This window comes from Physcomitrium patens, chromosome 8, assembly GCF_059467195.1.
Source record: "Physcomitrium patens ecotype Gransden chromosome 8, ASM5946719v1, whole genome shotgun sequence".
NCBI lineage: Eukaryota > Viridiplantae > Streptophyta > Bryopsida > Funariales > Funariaceae > Physcomitrium > Physcomitrium patens.
In genome coordinates, this window is record NC_143417.1 from 245000 (window position 1) to 263134 (window position 18135).

The 18135-nt window shown below is 36.1% G+C and overlaps 1 protein-coding gene and 1 long non-coding RNA gene across 3 annotated transcripts in view; one reads left to right on the top strand and one right to left on the bottom strand.

The window, feature by feature from the left end:
• Positions 1 to 1288: 1288 nt before the first annotated feature.
• The window catches only part of LOC149988406 (uncharacterized), an 86783-nt gene continuing 69936 nt past the window's right edge, over positions 1289 to 18135 (top strand). Inside the window, exon 1 of the long non-coding RNA XR_016504339.1 lies at positions 1289 to 1324. This is a non-coding gene — a long non-coding RNA (uncharacterized LOC149988406). The remainder of the gene's footprint in view (positions 1325 to 18135) is intronic.
• On the bottom strand, positions 3064 to 6253 carry LOC112285277 (uncharacterized). Of its 2 annotated transcripts, XM_090252264.1 has the most exons (6): positions 6182 to 6253; positions 5431 to 5910; positions 5137 to 5238; positions 4367 to 4889; positions 3712 to 3869; positions 3064 to 3415 (listed from the first exon to the last, which is right to left on the bottom strand). In XM_090252264.1, exons 4-6 carry the CDS (start codon positions 4475 to 4477, stop codon positions 3316 to 3318), a joined length of 369 nt encoding a protein of 122 aa, XP_090108390.1. In that variant the 5' UTR covers positions 4478 to 4889; positions 5137 to 5238; positions 5431 to 5910; positions 6182 to 6253; the 3' UTR covers positions 3064 to 3315. The 2 variants fall into 2 exon arrangements, with proteins under 2 accessions (XP_090108390.1, XP_024381719.1); XM_024525951.3 differs by lacking the exon at positions 6182 to 6253 and having other exon boundaries at positions 5431 to 6072.

The following is an 18135-nucleotide window of genomic DNA, read 5'->3' on the forward strand; positions in this document are numbered from 1 at the left end:
TGTGATTTTCTTAATACTAGCCATCAATGTCCAAACTTATAAATGCAAAGTATTCTTGATATTACTCAATATGGAAAGTCCATATTATTATAACATGCTAGCATAGCTTAGCATGATTAATAGACAATCTATGGCATACCACTAGGTTACCATATTCAAAGAAACAAATTGCATGGTCATTCAAGCAAGGCCCAAATACTCCTTTTCAATGAAATAGTAGAAGCCTTCCTTGAGGTTATTGTGAACACCTACAACAACAAGAATCCCTTTTAGAGATGGAAAGACATAGTATGGGATTACAAATAGAAACAAGGTAAAGACAAAATTGTCCACTATATTTGCATAGTATTTATATAAGCCCCCTCCTCTCTCCTCCCATCCTCTCTTAGACATCAACCTTTAGAAATGAGATAGACATCTTTAGATTTGGCTAGTCCCAACTTCTTACAACTTTATTTCTACGGAGTTCCTAGAAACAATCCATCTTCTTTCAATCTAAGCAGCTTAATCCATATATGAACTACTAGACACAAGAGAATTTGGCGGCGATCCTTCATCAAAGAGACTTAAATAGAAGAAGCCAAATCCACTCTCTTTACAAATAGAACAAGTCCTAAGTTGCAAAACTAATAGCCTAGAAGAAGAAGAATACAAAGCTCTTACTACCATATCATGTATCTAACAAGAATGATTATATACTACATTATATTGGCTTTAATGAATATGCAATTTTTCAGACACAATATTCACAAGTTAAGAAAAAGTACCAAGATTAGGAACTTCTTTAAAAAAATAGATTCACAACTTGAAATTATTCTTCTATAGAAACATTACTATAGCATAAATGAATGCTTGTATTGAATCAAACATTACTATAGGATAGATGAATGCTTGTATAGAAATAAGATATACGTCCCCATGATATTGAGCCTTCATATATATATATATATATATATATATATTATCTTTGAAATATATATATTGAGCCTTGGTTTCTAGAAGCCACAACCTATACAACAAGTATACATGACAAAACTCATCAAGTTCTGCTCTTTCTTCCTATTCTACATTCAATTTTTTTCTTTCATACACCATCTTATTCTTCTTTAGTCTCTCCTTCATTTCCAATTCCTTTATAAACAAGCCTCAATTCTTTCATTACTTTACTTTATTAAAGCCAAGTGCTCTATCATTACGGCAATTTTTTGTCATGATAACTCCACAAACACATTGGCTATTATATGGCATTGCTTTAGAGATTTTTTTTGGACTTTAAAACAAGTTTTTGAGTCTTTTTTTTTTTTTTTTTTTTTTTTTTTTTTCGGTGAAAATGGCAGTGTTGCCAAGCAATGAATGTCTTATAAAGGATAATATTAGCAACAAGAATAGAAACCAAAGAAAAATAGAAGAAAATAAGAAATTATGCTCTTTCTAAGACACCTTCTTTGGTTCATTAAGTTTGTCTTATGGTCAAGCCTTCCAAATATCCTTGGGTAGCAATTTCTCAAGAAGTAAATTCAAATTGAGCAACAAAAATGGTGAATTGGTCATTGATTTTGTTGTGGAGTCCTAAAATGGCATTGACAAAATTGTATTTGTTATTGCAATAGAGTCCGTGTTGCAAAGAAAAATCACATTTGGTCTTGCATTGTACAAAACATGCATCCTTTCAAAGAATGAACATGTGTCCTCCAACTTCATGGCCACTATGTGTCTACCCTACTTTTGATCCTTCTTATTAAACCAATGTTGGTACTAATTGACCAATCATATGCAGCCATAAAAAAATTCTTCGAAAGTACATAGTCAACCTAGCATGTTGGCCACAAAGAGGTTGAACTTGTCCTTTGATGCCTTGTTCACTTAGACAACCAATTCCAACAAAGCTCTAATCTTGATTGTTTGCTTTGTGCATATCTCTATCTTGTTGGAATTGTGTACCTTTTAGAAATTTGTTAGGTCTTCCAATGAGCATACAATTGTAGCATATTTATTTATCCCAAATGACCTCTACCACTATCTATAGTGCTTGGGAACTTCTTTGGAGGCATAAAGAATAGAAAAAATGTTTGAAAATAATGGATGTAGAATATTAAGTAGACATATTAGATCAACTTGATATCACTTAATATGTTACCAAAATATCAAGGGATAATAAAGTTTGAATGGTGGTATTATGAATTTGATATTTCAAGTGATCTTGGAAATATTAAGTGTTGAATCCTAGTTATTTGATATTGCAAAAGTGTTATGTTTGAAACCCCCTATTATTCTTACCTAAACCCACTTTAAAGTCTCATTCCATCCCAACCATTAATGAACTCCACAAAATATAGAGTGACAAGCTCAGTTAAGAGATTGTCCATTTCTTGCATTATGCTTTTATCTACTTGAGGAATTATGGCTAAAAAAGCCAAAAAAAAAATACAAAAACTAAACAAAACAAAAAGAAAAACACCTTGTTTGTACACTGAAGTCTTCACAAGCATAAACTTCGATGATGCCTGCTCTTATTACTTGATGCACCTTTTTATGAATAGACTACGTTACCAAACTCAGGGATACATGGCTGGACTCACTTTGTTATACGACAGGCAGCATATCCATGAATCCACAACTCCCTTCTCCAACACCTGAGTTGACGAGCAGTTTTTTAACCTCGGCACAAGTAATTCTCCTTTTTGCAGCTAGTGGAGTTTCTTCGTTGCAGATATTTCGACAAAATCAGACATTTGCTGCAGACTCAGCTTGCACTTTTTGTTATGCACCAAGATCAAAATTCCTAGACCGGTGCAAGACTTATTAGTCACCAACATCGGTGGTGTGCGTCTAGAATAAGTTGCTGGTTAAGACAGTCTGCGACAACAAGGATGCTATAGGTTTGACGCTATTACATTGTATCGAAGCTTAATGGACAAGTACAGATGAGAAAGATTGCGTTCTCGGAATGGTTGATCTGTAATTCTTAGACTCGAAGACAAGAACCATGATGAAAATATACGCCGACAACAGGTTATCAACACGCTATGATAAATGAGGCCGGGAGCTATAGCAAGAGTACACTTAAAGTTCGGAATGCTGCTCAAGTGCAATGATTTACTCATATCGACTGAAATACTGACATGGTTAGTCATTTACTTCCACCTCCCACCGTATTCCATTAATGTTCCCGGTTCTAGAAGGAGAAAGCCCAAGGGTCAATTAATATTTAAACAGGATTATGGGACGACTAAATCTTGGCATCTTGGCATCTCCACTCAATTTGTCTGATACTGTACACTGTAACCTATGGTCTTCTTTTCTCAAAGTGCCTTCTTAATCCAGATGTGCATCGGAATGACCAATGTCAGAATCAGTCAAGTTTAGTTCTGCCATTTGCTCCTCAACAGGAACTATACCTATCTCTGATATGAACCTGAACATTCACACTTCAAATACCTCATTATAACATAACTCTTGGCAAGTTCAGGTACAGATCCTCGTGAAGATATAAACAGGAAGATCTAGAGAAAAACAATTCCACATTAGATAAAGTTATTAGACTAGAAATATTCACTTTAAACATCCAGACTCCATATTTGAGTGCATCATCCTCAACAAGGCGATGTTTGAGTAATAATAAACGCCTAGTATCCTTCTCTGCTGGATTTAAGAAGACCAAGACCAAATTATACGAGTATTGACATGTTACGCAAAGAAGAGACATCTTACCAATTAAGGAGGAGAAAGAGCGTGATGGCGACCAGTATGAGCACAAACACATGTAATAACGGTCCAAAACCTGAAATGTTGCTCGCTACCGCAAGCATGCACAAGAGAGATGCACAGAGGGACATCAAGACTATCCGCAAAAACGTCCATGTCGGTGCCTGAATGATACAGCCCTCCCAAAACCCAAATTACACTTCGAAATTCTCTACACATGTAATACATTACATGCATTGGATCAATACTTGCACATAGATGCGCTTGAAGCAGTCTGGTGACCTCCATGAATACACTCTCTTACCCCTAGCTGGGGTTTTCATGGCAGTTATGTGTTCATATATAAAAATGTGACAATATATTTTGCTGCATACCCTAATTCTACTTTCCGAAATGAGGAAAACTGCGACGCCATTCTTGTCTCTCACAATACATCCAAAAACCCCCTAAAGAAGGCTTAAATCCGATGCTTTGAGTACACAGTTTCTTGCCGAGAGAATTAGATTATCAGCTGATTGCCCTTAAATAGTAAAGATTTCATTTAATCAAGGAAAGAAGATTCACTCAAGGCAGATATGGGTGAAAACAACCATTCCAGTGACAGAAAAATTAGCTTCTAATCCTGATTGGATTCATCCAACATCTAAGTTCAAATTCTTACATTAACACCTTTCGCCAAAGCTCCCAGCAGCACAGCTTCACCTGCACCTGCCTTGGTCGGAGGCTCCTTCTCCATTCCCCTCTCCACCAAACTCTCGGGACCCCCTGACATCACCTCCAGCAACCTTTCCCTCACCTCACTCCTACTGAACGAATTCCAAGTTATAGTACCAAGTCTCTGTGACGAATAGGACCTAGCATTCACAAATTGATTGATCACGCAACTCTCCTGGTTCGTCTCACGAAAACACAAATCGAAGAATCCACGCAATGAATCTCTAAATCCCTAGTGATCAAACCCCACAAAAGTTGTCCTAACTCCTAGCCCTAGAACGAGACACACTCAAAGAGGACTGATACAAAGCAACTACCAAACATCGATATTCCCAATCCAGGACCCATAAACCTCTGTAGAGTTCAGCTGCATGCCGCTAAGAATCACAACAGATCAACAAGTGCATGAATAAGATATTCACTCCAATCCTCGCAAACTCGCAGCCCTATGTCGTCCTCCAACTCCAAATCTGAACTTCATCAAACAAATGACAACTTAAAACAGTATCACTAATTTTGAATCACAGAATTCATTAGCCCTAAGTTTCACAAACAGTTCTGTTGTATTTGAAAAACCCCATTCTGTCTTGTGCATTCGTATCAAGCCAAGGTTCCTATTGCAACAAAGCAGGCCAAAAACGCGACCGTGGGGCCAAATAACCTGCCTCCAACTCTACAATTAAAATGCAAACCAGAACTGAACAAGAAATCGCCAACCTTGCAGTGTCTGATGACCAGAAGTGAATCGGGATGATTCCTTCAACATGTGTATCCTCTCGTGGAAGTTCCGAGGTTCATGTCCCAACTGGCAACCTCCTCCTTCAAAAAAAAAGTTAAACAGTAAAAGGTAACTTTAGTGAAAAGTGGTGTGATTCTTTTCGTCCGATTGGTGTGATACTTCCAACGGCCACCCTGAGTACTCCTTGGCCTCGTGTGTATTTCTTCAGAGAAACTCGAAATGAAATTCACTATTCTAGAAGAGGGAAATCTGAAGCTTCGTCTTGAACATACTTGACACGTGTTTGCGATTCGATAGGACCGTCGAATGTTTTACATTTCTAATGTGCATTTAGGGTCTTCGAGCATCGCGTCGCTCAGTCAAGCAAACATGGGCCTCTGGGTCGCCCTCTCCTGAAAGATTTGGAGGGTGAAATGGTCTACTATTTTAGGAGAGAAAGACGCTAAGGCCTCTGTCTTATAGACGACATGCAACGCTTCAGTGATAGCCGTTGTGCTCTTGCAGCTGGTGGATCGTGAGCACGTCTTTAGTTGATGATTGAACTTTCACGGTGAAACCACTGGATGCAAGTTCCTGCGCGTGGACTCATGTCTTAACTTTTCTGAGCTTGCCCTTCGAATCTGTAGACGAGATTCAAGACAAGGAACTAAGCGTTGGTTTTGTGCAACGCCATTTAAGCTCAAACATATGTTGCTGAGACTGAGTGGGACATTGAAGGCTGGAATTTGCTGCATGTCATAAAAGTGGGTACACTGGCATGAAGTCCAGGCAAGAAATATTCAGCCCATGTTCTAATTTTGTTGTTAACATTTGCAACATATCTAACATTGAGCTGTCCAGAGGGAAATTCTAAGAGGATGATGGTTCACACGACATCTGGTCATCAGGTTTGCTATAGACCTGACGAGCAGATCGAGAAAAGCAAGCCCACGTAGTTATCCTAGACGACTTCTGCTGAACCTTTGCGGCTTGTGCGAATTCAATTGTATCAGGACGAGAAAACTCAAAAAACAATATCATCACCTTGTTTGCATCCTTCAACTGGCGACTGTGGAGTGAAGTTGAATATTGTAAATGTAGCGCTGTATTATCATCCCCAGGCAACCACTTCAAGATCCTTGAGCCCGTCTCCCCTGAAAAATTAAGCGCTCAAGCTCTTAACATTTTCAGGAGAGAAAGACCCAAAGACCCTAATGTGGCTGACACAATAAGCTCCTGCTGAAGCAGCTGCGCACGGGACGAGTTACTCACAGCTGCCTCGACAACATGGCCACAACTAGAGTCCGTCATGCACGGTGCACTTCGATATGAGTCGTCCTGCGACATGGGTCGTATTTCACTGCATTGCGTGGACACACTTCTGCCGCGTACTGGAGATTGAACGTACCTGACCGTTCAACGAGAGTCAATCTTGACGAGAACAATATGTTGACTCCAACAATGACTTGCCGGTGTATATACCCGCTACCTGCTGATGATTGTAGATTTTCCTTTACATTAGAGTTTATATTTACAATTCCTTTCAAGTTCGGCGTTGTCTCAATTTTAGTAAAGTTGGGAATTTGAAGTGTTGAAGACACTGATTTACTGCCACTGCCATGAGGCTGGGTGATAGTTACAGGATCTCAGACTCCAGCAAAGTCTGACCAATATTAATAAATATGGAATGGAAGAATAACGCCGGAAATTTGGTGGATTACTCCGTGATCCGTATGATGCAAGAGGTATATTTGGTGGATTGTCAGCAGTCAAAGTCTATACAGTGCTCTCGTCTGGTCAAAGATAATACTCCCGTTTCCCCATTAGCGCCGCAGGATATGAAGCGTGTAGCGGGGGCAGGGCGGCACTTGCAAGGTACTCAGACACTCTCCAGCTCAGAGTTACTTTCGTTGACATTGCACTCTCAAATTATACTTTTTCTTGAATTATATTTTCATGTTTTCGTCCAGTAACAGCCGTAGCATATCGTGTTCAACTTCTTGGTTTGATATTACAAATCCCTGCGTCAATAGTTAATTGGTTGTGAACGTTTTGTCAGACTCTTCGAGGTATTTGAAAATATCGCTCGGGGGAATGGGATCTTTTTAAGGGCACATATACCCAAATTCGAGCTTCTTCTAGATGCTTTAGAGAACCGCACCAATTTTTAATTAGCTGAGCTTGAGGTGCTGGTATTCTGCCATTTGCATAAAATTTCTTTAGACTTCTGGCAGCAGCGTCTTTTGTTGGCGATTCTTCTCACCCTCACTTTTTGCAATTGCGCGCTTCACTCGGATTCTACTGCCTCTTCTTCTCGTCAATGGGCAGCTATCAAACATGCTGTATGTGGAGATTCAGATCTTAACTACTGACACCAGGATATCGGCAGGATTTACGTAGTATGCTTAATTCAATTACGGTTGAGGTTCGACTGGCAGCAAGGCTGTCCGTCTTCCCAGTGATTGATAAAGCGCTCTATGCAACAAACTCGAATTATGCTGTTGGTATATGAATGGTTTCATGGTTTCCTTAAGTAGGACCACCGGGTGTCATAAGACGAGCTGAGGTTTAGGAACTGTGCTAGTTAATTGAAGTTAGTGTTGTACTTTTGGTGGTTTCGCAGGTAGGGGCCAGCAAATGTAGGTTTCAAACTGGTTTACAACAAAGAAGGGCGTTAAGTTGTCCTAGCTCATCTGCTACTATCTTTATAGTAAAGACACTGGCGTTAAGTTCGAGGCAATTCAATCGACACTCCTGACAGTTGAAGCAACTAGCCACGACTCTCCCACGCAGTAACGGTAAGTTAACACATGCGAACACATAGCAATATGCACTTGAGTGTAATGATTCTACGCAGTCGCTAGCAACTCGTTGAAGCGCACGTTGCTATTAGTGGTAAAAGTATAATCACCCGCATGGTAGATCCCAAGAATCGTGAAAACGATTCGTTCGTTCTATTTCGGTACACAACACTGTTCAACGTCAGCCTCTTCAGCTGCTTGAGGGTCACCTAGACCTGCCTCCCCACAACTTACATCCCGAGTAAACTGGGCAGCGTCTCTAAGCGTAATGGACTTCGAGACCACCTCCCACCTGCAAACTTCAATTGACACAATCTAAAGCAACATTGTTTAGACCAGATCTTGCTCAGTTCATCAGTGCGCAATGCCCGACGTATTCCTATGACTGGTGTGAACTGCTGGTCATTCATGATAGTCGTGGACACTTTTTTATTAATGCACGACGAGCTTCTGTCAGTCGCACGCTGGGCAAACGACCGAACTTCAAAGGTTGTGCTCTACCTTGAATCGTCTGCAACGCGTAAAGGCAATAAAATTACACTTGCTGTGAGCACATGCAGATCGTTCCACTGACATCGAGTGCCAGGATCAAGCCGCAACTATCGAACCTTCCAACTGATCCAAATTTGGGAATCACTGCCGCGCCTTTCTCCGTTAATTAATGGCAATCAGCCGCTACACAATCCCGAGTGAGGTTCCATCATCCACGCCGATTGAGGAGTCTGCCCCTTGTCAATTGCTCATACACATAGTGAGTGGAAGAAGTATGGTCACCATATATTAATACGTAGACAATTCAATTCTAACATTCAATTTTTTTAACTTCAGCTTTCTAACAACAATTTAATTTTTGAAAATTCTTCTTGTGATATTTCTTTAAATTTTGCAAATGTAATATTTTTATTTTTTTCTATATTTTTTATCTTTTTTCTTGTCATCTCATATTTAAAATTAAAGTAATTTTTTAGATCCATTATTTTTATAAATAAATATCAAGGACATGAATTAAACACAAATAAAATCTCAGTACATTCTTGTATCATTTTTTAAAAGTAGATATTCATTCAAAAATAATATTGAAACTAGAATAGCTATTGTCAAAGATAAAAGGACTAGAGACTTTGAAACAAGACTAAAAATAAGAAAGACATTGACAAGAGTGAAGAAGACTTCACTCTTGCCTCCATACATACTATCTAATTAGGAGCTATATAGCAATATTTTATAGGACCTCTAATACATGTCCAATCTCTAAGACACATGTCTAACTTGTTAGATGAGTTTCTTACATGTGTGCCACAATACCAACTTGTACCACAAGCCACCAACATGTGCAACACATGGCTAACTTATTGGATAAGTTGTCAATGTATTAATCAACTACAAACACATCTAAAGTCAAATTGACATCAATGAAGTTTCTAAGAGGCTATACCACAAGATATCAAATCTACATATATTTTATTTTTTACTTAATACTTCTTATCAAGATTAATATGTAGTTCTATAATAATAAATGCTACAAAATATGGACTATATGACCTTGAAGTACCAAAATCTTATATAAGTTGGTTGTATAAAAAAATTGTTGATGCCAAAATAAAGATCCACAAAGCCACAAATATCTTAGGTTGGTTTTTATCTTATTAAGTATAAAAATGTCTTACTTTTAGTTGAATTCAATTTTAAATTATTTCCTAAATTTATATATAATTATTTATGAATTTTATAGAAAATATAATTTATAATCTAAAGATAAGTTTGAACTTATTTTTTCTCTTTATACTATGATAAATACTCTTTTATGCCATGTAAGTTGTAGAAATACGGATTAAATTTTGATTATAGAAAAAATCTAAAAATACATCAAAAAATCAAAAAATACATCAATTTCTTTAAACCAAAATTTTAATCTATTATTTGGTTCTAAAGCTACATAAGGATTAGAAGTAGTTGTGTCAAATCTAATAACAAAAACAAAGAAAACCATATTAATGATTTATATGTGCTTAATTATTTTTTATTAATTCAACTTAGTGATGTAATATCATATCAAAGATAATTAATTAAATTCCAAAATAAGAATATAATATCCAAAATTAACAAAGAAAAGAGATATAAATTTTATAATAGATAATGAATAAACATAAAAATTAAAACATACAATTTTTGAAATTTCAAATTTTAGTTGTAAGTAGAGATAAGAATTAGATTATTTATTAATATATGAAAAAAATTAGAATAATATAACACTACATGAAAGATGAAGAAATAATACATAATTTACAATAAACTTGTGGAATTGGAATACAAGTAGAAATATCTAGATTGAATAGATAATGTTTCACTTACTAAGTTTTAATATAGGTCATGATTTCAAAATAACATTTTAAATCGTAAAAAAATAATTTATTGATATAGAATATAAAATTATTCATTTCTTATATATAAAGAGACAACATAGAATGAAACAATAATGATATCTTAACTAATAATTCAAGGATTTTTTTAAATAAAAAAAATTAATAGTTGACTAGATAGAAAAAAATATAACAATCAATGTCTACTACAAAGATGTTAAGTTTTTAACAAACACATGATATAGAATAATGACTTAATAATAAAAAAATCAAAAAGATAAGCTACAAAAGTCCAATGTGTAAATAAATTGACACATCAAAAGAAATATTAATAATTAAAAACTATTTATTAAAAAAATTAATAATATAATATAGTTCAAATATATAAATATTATAATGCAGTAAGAAAAGAAAAAAAGAAAAGAAAAGAAAACTTATTTTAAGCCAAAATATGATAGATTAGAATCATATATATATATATATATATATATATATATATATCACAAATAAAAAAACATCTATTTAATATTATTACTATAGTATCAATTGAAAGCATTGTAGATGGCAAAGTTGAAATTTTATAATAATATTAGCTATCAAAGTTGATAGAAATTGACAATATTTATATAAAAAAAGAAAAAAATTAAAATATTTTTGATTTATAAAAGAAAAATTATAATAAAATTCAATTTTTAATTACAAAAAAAAATCATGACAAAACCAAGTATAATTAAATAAATTATTTTAGTTAATAATTTTAACCTAAAATTCAAAGAACCACCAACATATTCAAAAATTGGCACAATAAATAATATTAAATTTATATTAATAATATTATATTCAAATAAAATATATACAATAAGCCTTTGTACTATTCAATTGACATTAATGGTATTTGTAAATTAAATGTTATAGATATACATATTTACTTCAATAATTGCCTATATAATAAGGTAGAAGTAAATAGAAGTAGATTAATTTCATAATATTTTTTTAGAATTTTTTTCTAGAAACTTCATAGAAGTGACTTTCACTATACATGTATTTGTAGTTGATTGGTAGGTTAGAAATTTGGTCAATAAGTTAGCCACATATCACACATGTTGATAGTTTTTGGAACAAACTAACTACATGGTGCACATATACAAAACTTGTCTTATAAGTTAAGATATGTATCTTGCAAAGTCAACATATGTTGGAGATCTTATAAAACATCACCACATAGTTCTTATTTAGATAATATACATGGAGACAAGAGTGAAGCCTTCTTCATTCTTGTGAATACCTTTCTAGTCTTTAGTTTTATTTTAAGACTTCTTTGTTTTTTCTTCTTTAGCAATAGCCATTCTAGTTTAATATATTATCATCTTTGAGTGACTTTTTAATCTTTTCAATGACATAAGACTATAATAAATTTTCTTTCTTTAAAATTCATATCCTTGATACTTAGATGCTATTAATAAATCAAAATTGATAATTATAATATAATAAGATATCATGAATATATATTAGTATTCTTATAAATACCTATATGATTAGATAGAAGTAAATAAAAATAGATAAAATTTCATAATACCTTCTAGAAAAGCTTTCTAGAAGCTTCATAGATGTTGTTTTGACTTTACATATGTTTGTAGTTGATTGATAGATTAGAAAATTGATCAACAAGTTAACTATGTATTAGTAGCTTGCAAAATAAGCTAATTATATGGCACACATATAGAAAACTTACCTCAAAAGTTGAGATATATGTCTTGCACTGTCAACACGTTTTGGAAGTCTTGTAGAACATTGCCACATAACTCTTAGATAAAAGTATATATGGAGGCAAGATTAAAGCCTTACTCATTCTTATCAATGCCTTTTAAGTCCTTAGTCTTGTTTCAAGACTTTCTATTCTTCTTGTTTTTAGCAATAACCATTCTAGTTTAATATTATATCATCTTTGAATGACTTTCTAATTCCTTTTAGTGATACAAGAGTGTATTGAGGATTTTTTTTCTTCGAAATTCATGTCCTTCACAGTTTAACAAGAATACTAATTTATTATTTGTATCTTGTTTTAGAGGTGAGTGGATTATCTTACTTCTATTTTTGTATTTTGAAGGTTGCAAACTACTGTCACGGACATACATATAATTACCTATATGAATAGATAAAAGTATGTAAAAGTAGGTTAATTGTGTAATATCTTCTAGAGAAGCTTCTTAGAAGCTTTATAGACGCTGCTTTGACTTTATAGGAGTCTATAGTTGACTTTTAGGTTAGAAACTTGGTCAACAAGTTAGCCATGTGCCACGCATGTTGGAAGCTTAAAGAACAAGCTAACTACGTGGTCTATCCATAGAAAACTTGCCTTGCAAGCAAAGGCATGTGGCCTAGAAAGTCAACATATATTGGAGGTCTTATAGAACATCGCCACGTGGCTTCTAGTTAGATAGTATATATAGAGGCAAGAGTGAAGCCCTCTTCACTCTTGTCAACTCCTTTTTTGCTTCTAGTCTAGTTTCAAGGGTCTCTAGTTTTCTTGTATTTTGGCAATAGCCATTCCAGTTTCTTTCTTAATATACATATTTCTATTTTGTCCTATTTCTTTTTGAGAAAAGTCTCACTTACTCTTTAGCTTTCATCGAGTTCTTGTCCCTGACAGATTGACAAGAGTACACTTACAATATCAGAGCTTTGTCTTTTCTTGATTAAGAGTGGATTACCCCTTTTTCTTGATAAGACATAAGCGCATTAGAAGTTGCGGATTACCCTCTTTTAAACTGATATTGTTCTTAGTATTTTCTTTGTTATCAATTCCTCTCTTCTATTTGTTTTGAGCGTTGTTAGACATCTTCTCTTTTCTAAGTGCTACTATGGCAGAGCTTGTTGAAATGAAGAGTGCAATGGCACAGATGCAAGAACAATTGAGGGAGTTAATGCTTGCGATGCATCAACTCAATTTACCACCACAAGGAGCAACAAGAATGGTAGGAAGTGAAGATATAGAGATGATTGGGGCTACTTCAACATCTGCACCAAACCATGTCCCTTCTCCCAGAATGGAACACCCTTCGAGTGTTAGAGAACCGAGAGTTGCCTTGCCCGAGAAGTTTGATGGTACCAGATCCAAGTTTCGAGGATTCATCAATCAGGTCCAACTAGTGATTGAACTTCAACCCCAGAGCTATCCAACTCCAGGGTCACAAGTAAGATTCATTGGTACACTTCTTTCAGGTTCAGCATTGTCATGGTTTTCATCTTTTCTTGAACGACGAGATCCAATATTGGATAATCTGGAGGCTTTTTTGGCGGAGTTTCGATCCATGTTTGGAGAACATGATGCAATTCGTGTTGCAACCAACAAGATCCGTATTTTGCGACAAGGCAATCGATCAGTAACATTATATGCTTCGCAATTTCGACAACTTGCAACTGATATCAAGTGGGATGATGCCGCACTTGTGAGTCAATTTTTCTACGGATTACAATATGAGGTAAAGAAATTGATGCTTAATTTACCTGATCCTCAAACATTGAGTCAAGCAATTGACTTTGCTGTGAAGTGCGACAATCGACTTTTTGAATTTCGATCCGAGAGTCGCACAAGTGGGCCTCAACGTTACTACAATTCAATGGCAACACCGACGTCTCCTCAACACATACCTTTGGAAGTAGAGGATATGCAAATTGATGCGGTACGTTTCAAACCTCTTACTGAGCAAGAAAAGTCTCGTCGTCGACAAGAAGGATTGTGCTTATATTGTGGAGAACCTAAGCACACTGCTCAACATTGTCCAAAGAAGCGACGTAACTACAAAATGAGGAGTACGGCTGTCAAAGAAGACAACATGTCGGAAAACGAGTACGTCCAGCTACAATAGGGACCGTGCGGCTGGAATCTTGTACAACTTCTAATAAAGGTCCTATCCTCTCCTCAAAACCATCTCCTTGTTTTATAATAGATGTGCGTTTAGGACCTAATAATTACAAAGCCTCTGCCTTGGTAGATTCAGGAGCCTCATCTTGTTTTTTAGATGAAGAATTTGCTAGATGTCATAGAATATCATTAATACAAAAAACTAAACCTGTACACGTAGAAGTCATAGATGGTCGTCCGTTGTCTTCTGGAGATGTAACTAATGAAACACTTCCTGTAGATGTAGTAATAAATGGTCATAGTAGTTGCGTAATTTTTAATATAATTAGATCTCCCTCTAATCCAGTAATTTTAGGCTTATCATGGTTAGAAAAGTATAATCCTCGAATAGATTGGATTTCTCGTAAACTTGATTTTCCTCAGAGCATTAGTAACAGTTCTATTAACCAAGTAAAAAACCATGAGTCTAGTATAGTAAAACTCACACCTATAGGTGCAAAAGCATTTATACACGCAGCAAAAGAAGGATCAACTTTTGCTATTTATGCTGCACCTATTTCTGAAAGCGTAAAGACTTCAAGTGGCATTCTAAGTCAATATCAGGATTATCAAGACGTTTTTGAGAAAAAGAATGCAGATATTCTTCCTGAGCATCGCCCATACGATTGTTCAATCGATCTCAAGGAAGGAACTCAGCCACCATTTGGACCAATTTACAGTTTATCGCAAGATGAGATGGCTGAACTCAAGACATATATTGACGAGAATTTAGCGAAGAATTTCATACGCCATTCAAAATCTCCAGCAGGAGCTCCAATTTTATTCGTAAAGAAAAAAGATGGATCTTTACGAATGTGTGTTGACTATCGAGGACTCAACAAGATCACAATCAAGAACAGGTATCCATTACCTTTGATATCAGGACTCCTTGACCAGTTAAATCAAGCTAAGATCTATACAAAAATAGATCTAAGAGGAGCATATAATCTAGTACGGATCAAAGAAGGAGATGAATGGAAGATTGCGTTTCGAACCAGGTATGGACATTTCGAATATAATGTCATGCCTTTTGGACTCACGAATGCACCAGCTGCTTTTCAACATCTCATGAATGATGTATTTCGTGAATTCTTAGACAATTTTGTCGTCTGCTACCTAGACGATATCCTGATTTATTCTAAGAATGTTGAAGAACATGAAATACATGTTCGTCAAGTATTACAAAAACTTAGAGATGCAGGATTGTACGCCAAGATGGAAAAGTGTGTATTTCACACTACTCAAGTTGACTTTTTAGGATACATCATTTCAAATGATGGTCTTATGATGGATTCTAAGAAAGTCCAAACAATCATGGATTGGAAGATTCCAAGGACAGTAAGAAATGTCCAATGTTTCTTGGGATTTGCCAATTACTATCGGATCTTCATCAAAGACTTCTCACGAATTGCAGCTCCACTTACACGCTTGACTAGTAAAGATAAATTCCAATGGAATCAAGAAGCGGAAGCAGCATTTGAAGCCTTGAAGACATCGTTTGTCTCTGCACCAGTCTTATATCGTGTTGACTTTTCCAAGGCATTTTTTATGGAAACAGACGCATCGGATTTTGCCTTGGGTGCAGTTTTATCACAAATGGGAACAGATGACAAACTTCATCCGATAGCTTTTCATTCAAGAAAATTCTCAGCAGCCGAGATCAATTATGAGATCCACGATAAAGAACTTCTTGCAATCGTGGATTCCTTTCAAGAATGGCGTCATTATCTAGAAGGTGCTTCTAGTCCAGTCACTGTGTATACAGATCACAAGAACCTCGAGTATTTCATGTCAGCACGCGTGTTGAATCGTCGTCAAGCTCGTTGGAGTACGTCTTTATCAAGATTCGACTTCATTATCACTTATCGGCCAGAAAAACAACAAGGTTTGTCCGATGCCCTGTCTAGACGTTCTTATTTTGCACCAAAAGAAGGAGATGCAACTTTTGAGCAACAAAGAACGGTTCTCTTGAAACCGGAGTAATTTCATCTCCGAGCAGTGAAATCAACATTGACTGTTGATTCAACTTTTCTCAAGCAAATCCAGTCCAGTATGTCCTCAGACCCTCTTATTTATGATATCAAGAATAATTCTTCCAAGTCTCATGATTCTTCTAAGTTCGAGTTCAAGAATAATCTATTATATTTTGAAGGACGCCTATATGTTCCAGAAGGAAAAACACGTTTGCGTGTTCTTCAAGCACGTCATGACTTTCCAGCAGCAGGGCACTTTGGATATAATAAGACTCTGAAACTCATATCAAGAGATTTTTGGTGGCCACAAATGTGGAAGTCAGTCAAAGACTTTGTACAATCATGTGATATTTGTTCAAGATCAAAAATTCCTCGACATCGACCTTACGGACTTCTTCAGCCATTACCTATACCAGAACAACCATGGTCTTCTGTTTCTATGGATTTCATCACAGATCTTCCAAGCTCAAGATCTTATGATTCTATATTTGTGATAGTAGATCGTTTCACCAAGATGGCACATTTTATGCCATGTACAAAATCTATCACAGGTGAAGAAACAGCTAAGCTTTTCATTGATAATATCTATCGCTATCATGGATTACCTAAAGATATCATATCGGATAGGGGAACTCAATTTGTGTCGAGATTCTGGAGGACTCTTTTCAAGATTTTAAAAGTGGACATAAAGCAATCTTCAGCTTTCCATCCTCAAACTGATGGACAAACAGAACGCGTAAACCAAGTCTTGGAACAGTATTTAAGGTGTACCATCAACTACCAACAAGATGATTGGACAAACCTTCTGCCATTGGCAGAGTTTGCTTATAATAATACGGTACATTCCTCCACGCAACAAACACCTTTCTTTGCCAATTATGGCTATCATCCACGACTTGATACTTTTGATTTTTCAAAAGTTGATAATCCTGCAGCAAAAGATATGGCAAATCGGTTGTCAGAGTTACATGCAATAATGAAGGCGCAGTTGAAGAAAGCTCAAGAACGACAAAAGATAAATGCAGACGTATATCGTAAAGAGCAACCACAACTCAACATGGGTGATAAGGTATGGTTACTTCGTGGCAATATCAAGACCACTCGACCTTGTGACAAATTGGACTATCGTAGGCTTGGCCCCTTTTCTGTTTCTGAACAGATCAACCCAGTTGCATATCGGTTACATCTACCGGAGTCAATGAAGATCCATCCTGTATTCCACGTGTCTCTTCTTGAACCATATAAGACAGTGGATATACAAGGAAGAAGACAAATGCCACCGCCTCCTATAGAAGTAGATAATAATAAAGAATTTGAGGTGGAAGAGATATTAGACTCAAGGCGGCGCCGAAATAAGCTGGAATATCTTGTTCATTGGCGCGGATATGATATTAGTGAGCGCACATGGGAGCCATCTAGGAATCTAGCAAATGCATCAGCTAAAGTCAAAGTTTTTCATCAACGACATCCATCAAAACCAAGATGAAAACCTCTCTTATAAAAGAGACAAGATTGAGACAAGATAACATTCAATTTCTTATCTTTGTTTGTAACTTCTTTGCATTTTGTAACGCTAATTAGATGGAGAGCCAACAACCAGCGGATTCAACTCAAGAACCTTCGTTTGCTGACTTATCGGATGAGACATTGCGATTGTCACAACCTTCAAGACGACGCAACCGAAATGAAGACCCTCAAGAACGACATGTTCTTCCTCGAATAGATGGTGAGATAGAACGCGTTTGGTATCACGACCTTGGAAGAGATTCTCGATGTTTGGTGATATTATTGGAGATAGGAACGACTCCTGATGGTGTTTCAAATGTATTATTTGAAGGAAGTTATGAAGGCCTCAACAGTGATCAAATAACAGGGTGGTCTTCTCGCCCTGGAATGGGACACTATCGATGGCTAAGAGGACCCATCAACTATCTTCGAAGAGAACTAAGATCAGAGTATG

Bases quoted from the DNA above. Each gene is read 5' to 3' on its own strand.
- LOC112285277 (XM_090252264.1), bottom strand. From the start codon at position 4,477: ATGTCAGGGGGTCCCGAGAGTTTGGTGGAGAGGGGAATGGAGAAGGAG. The intron at 3,870-4,366 runs GTAAGAATTTGA...TGTATCATTCAG, and splicing joins CTTTGGCGAAAGGTGTTAAT to GCACCGACATGGACGTTTTT. The intron at 3,416-3,711 runs GTAAGATGTCTC...GTGAATGTTCAG, and splicing joins CTCTTTCTCCTCCTTAATTG to GTTCATATCAGAGATAGGTA.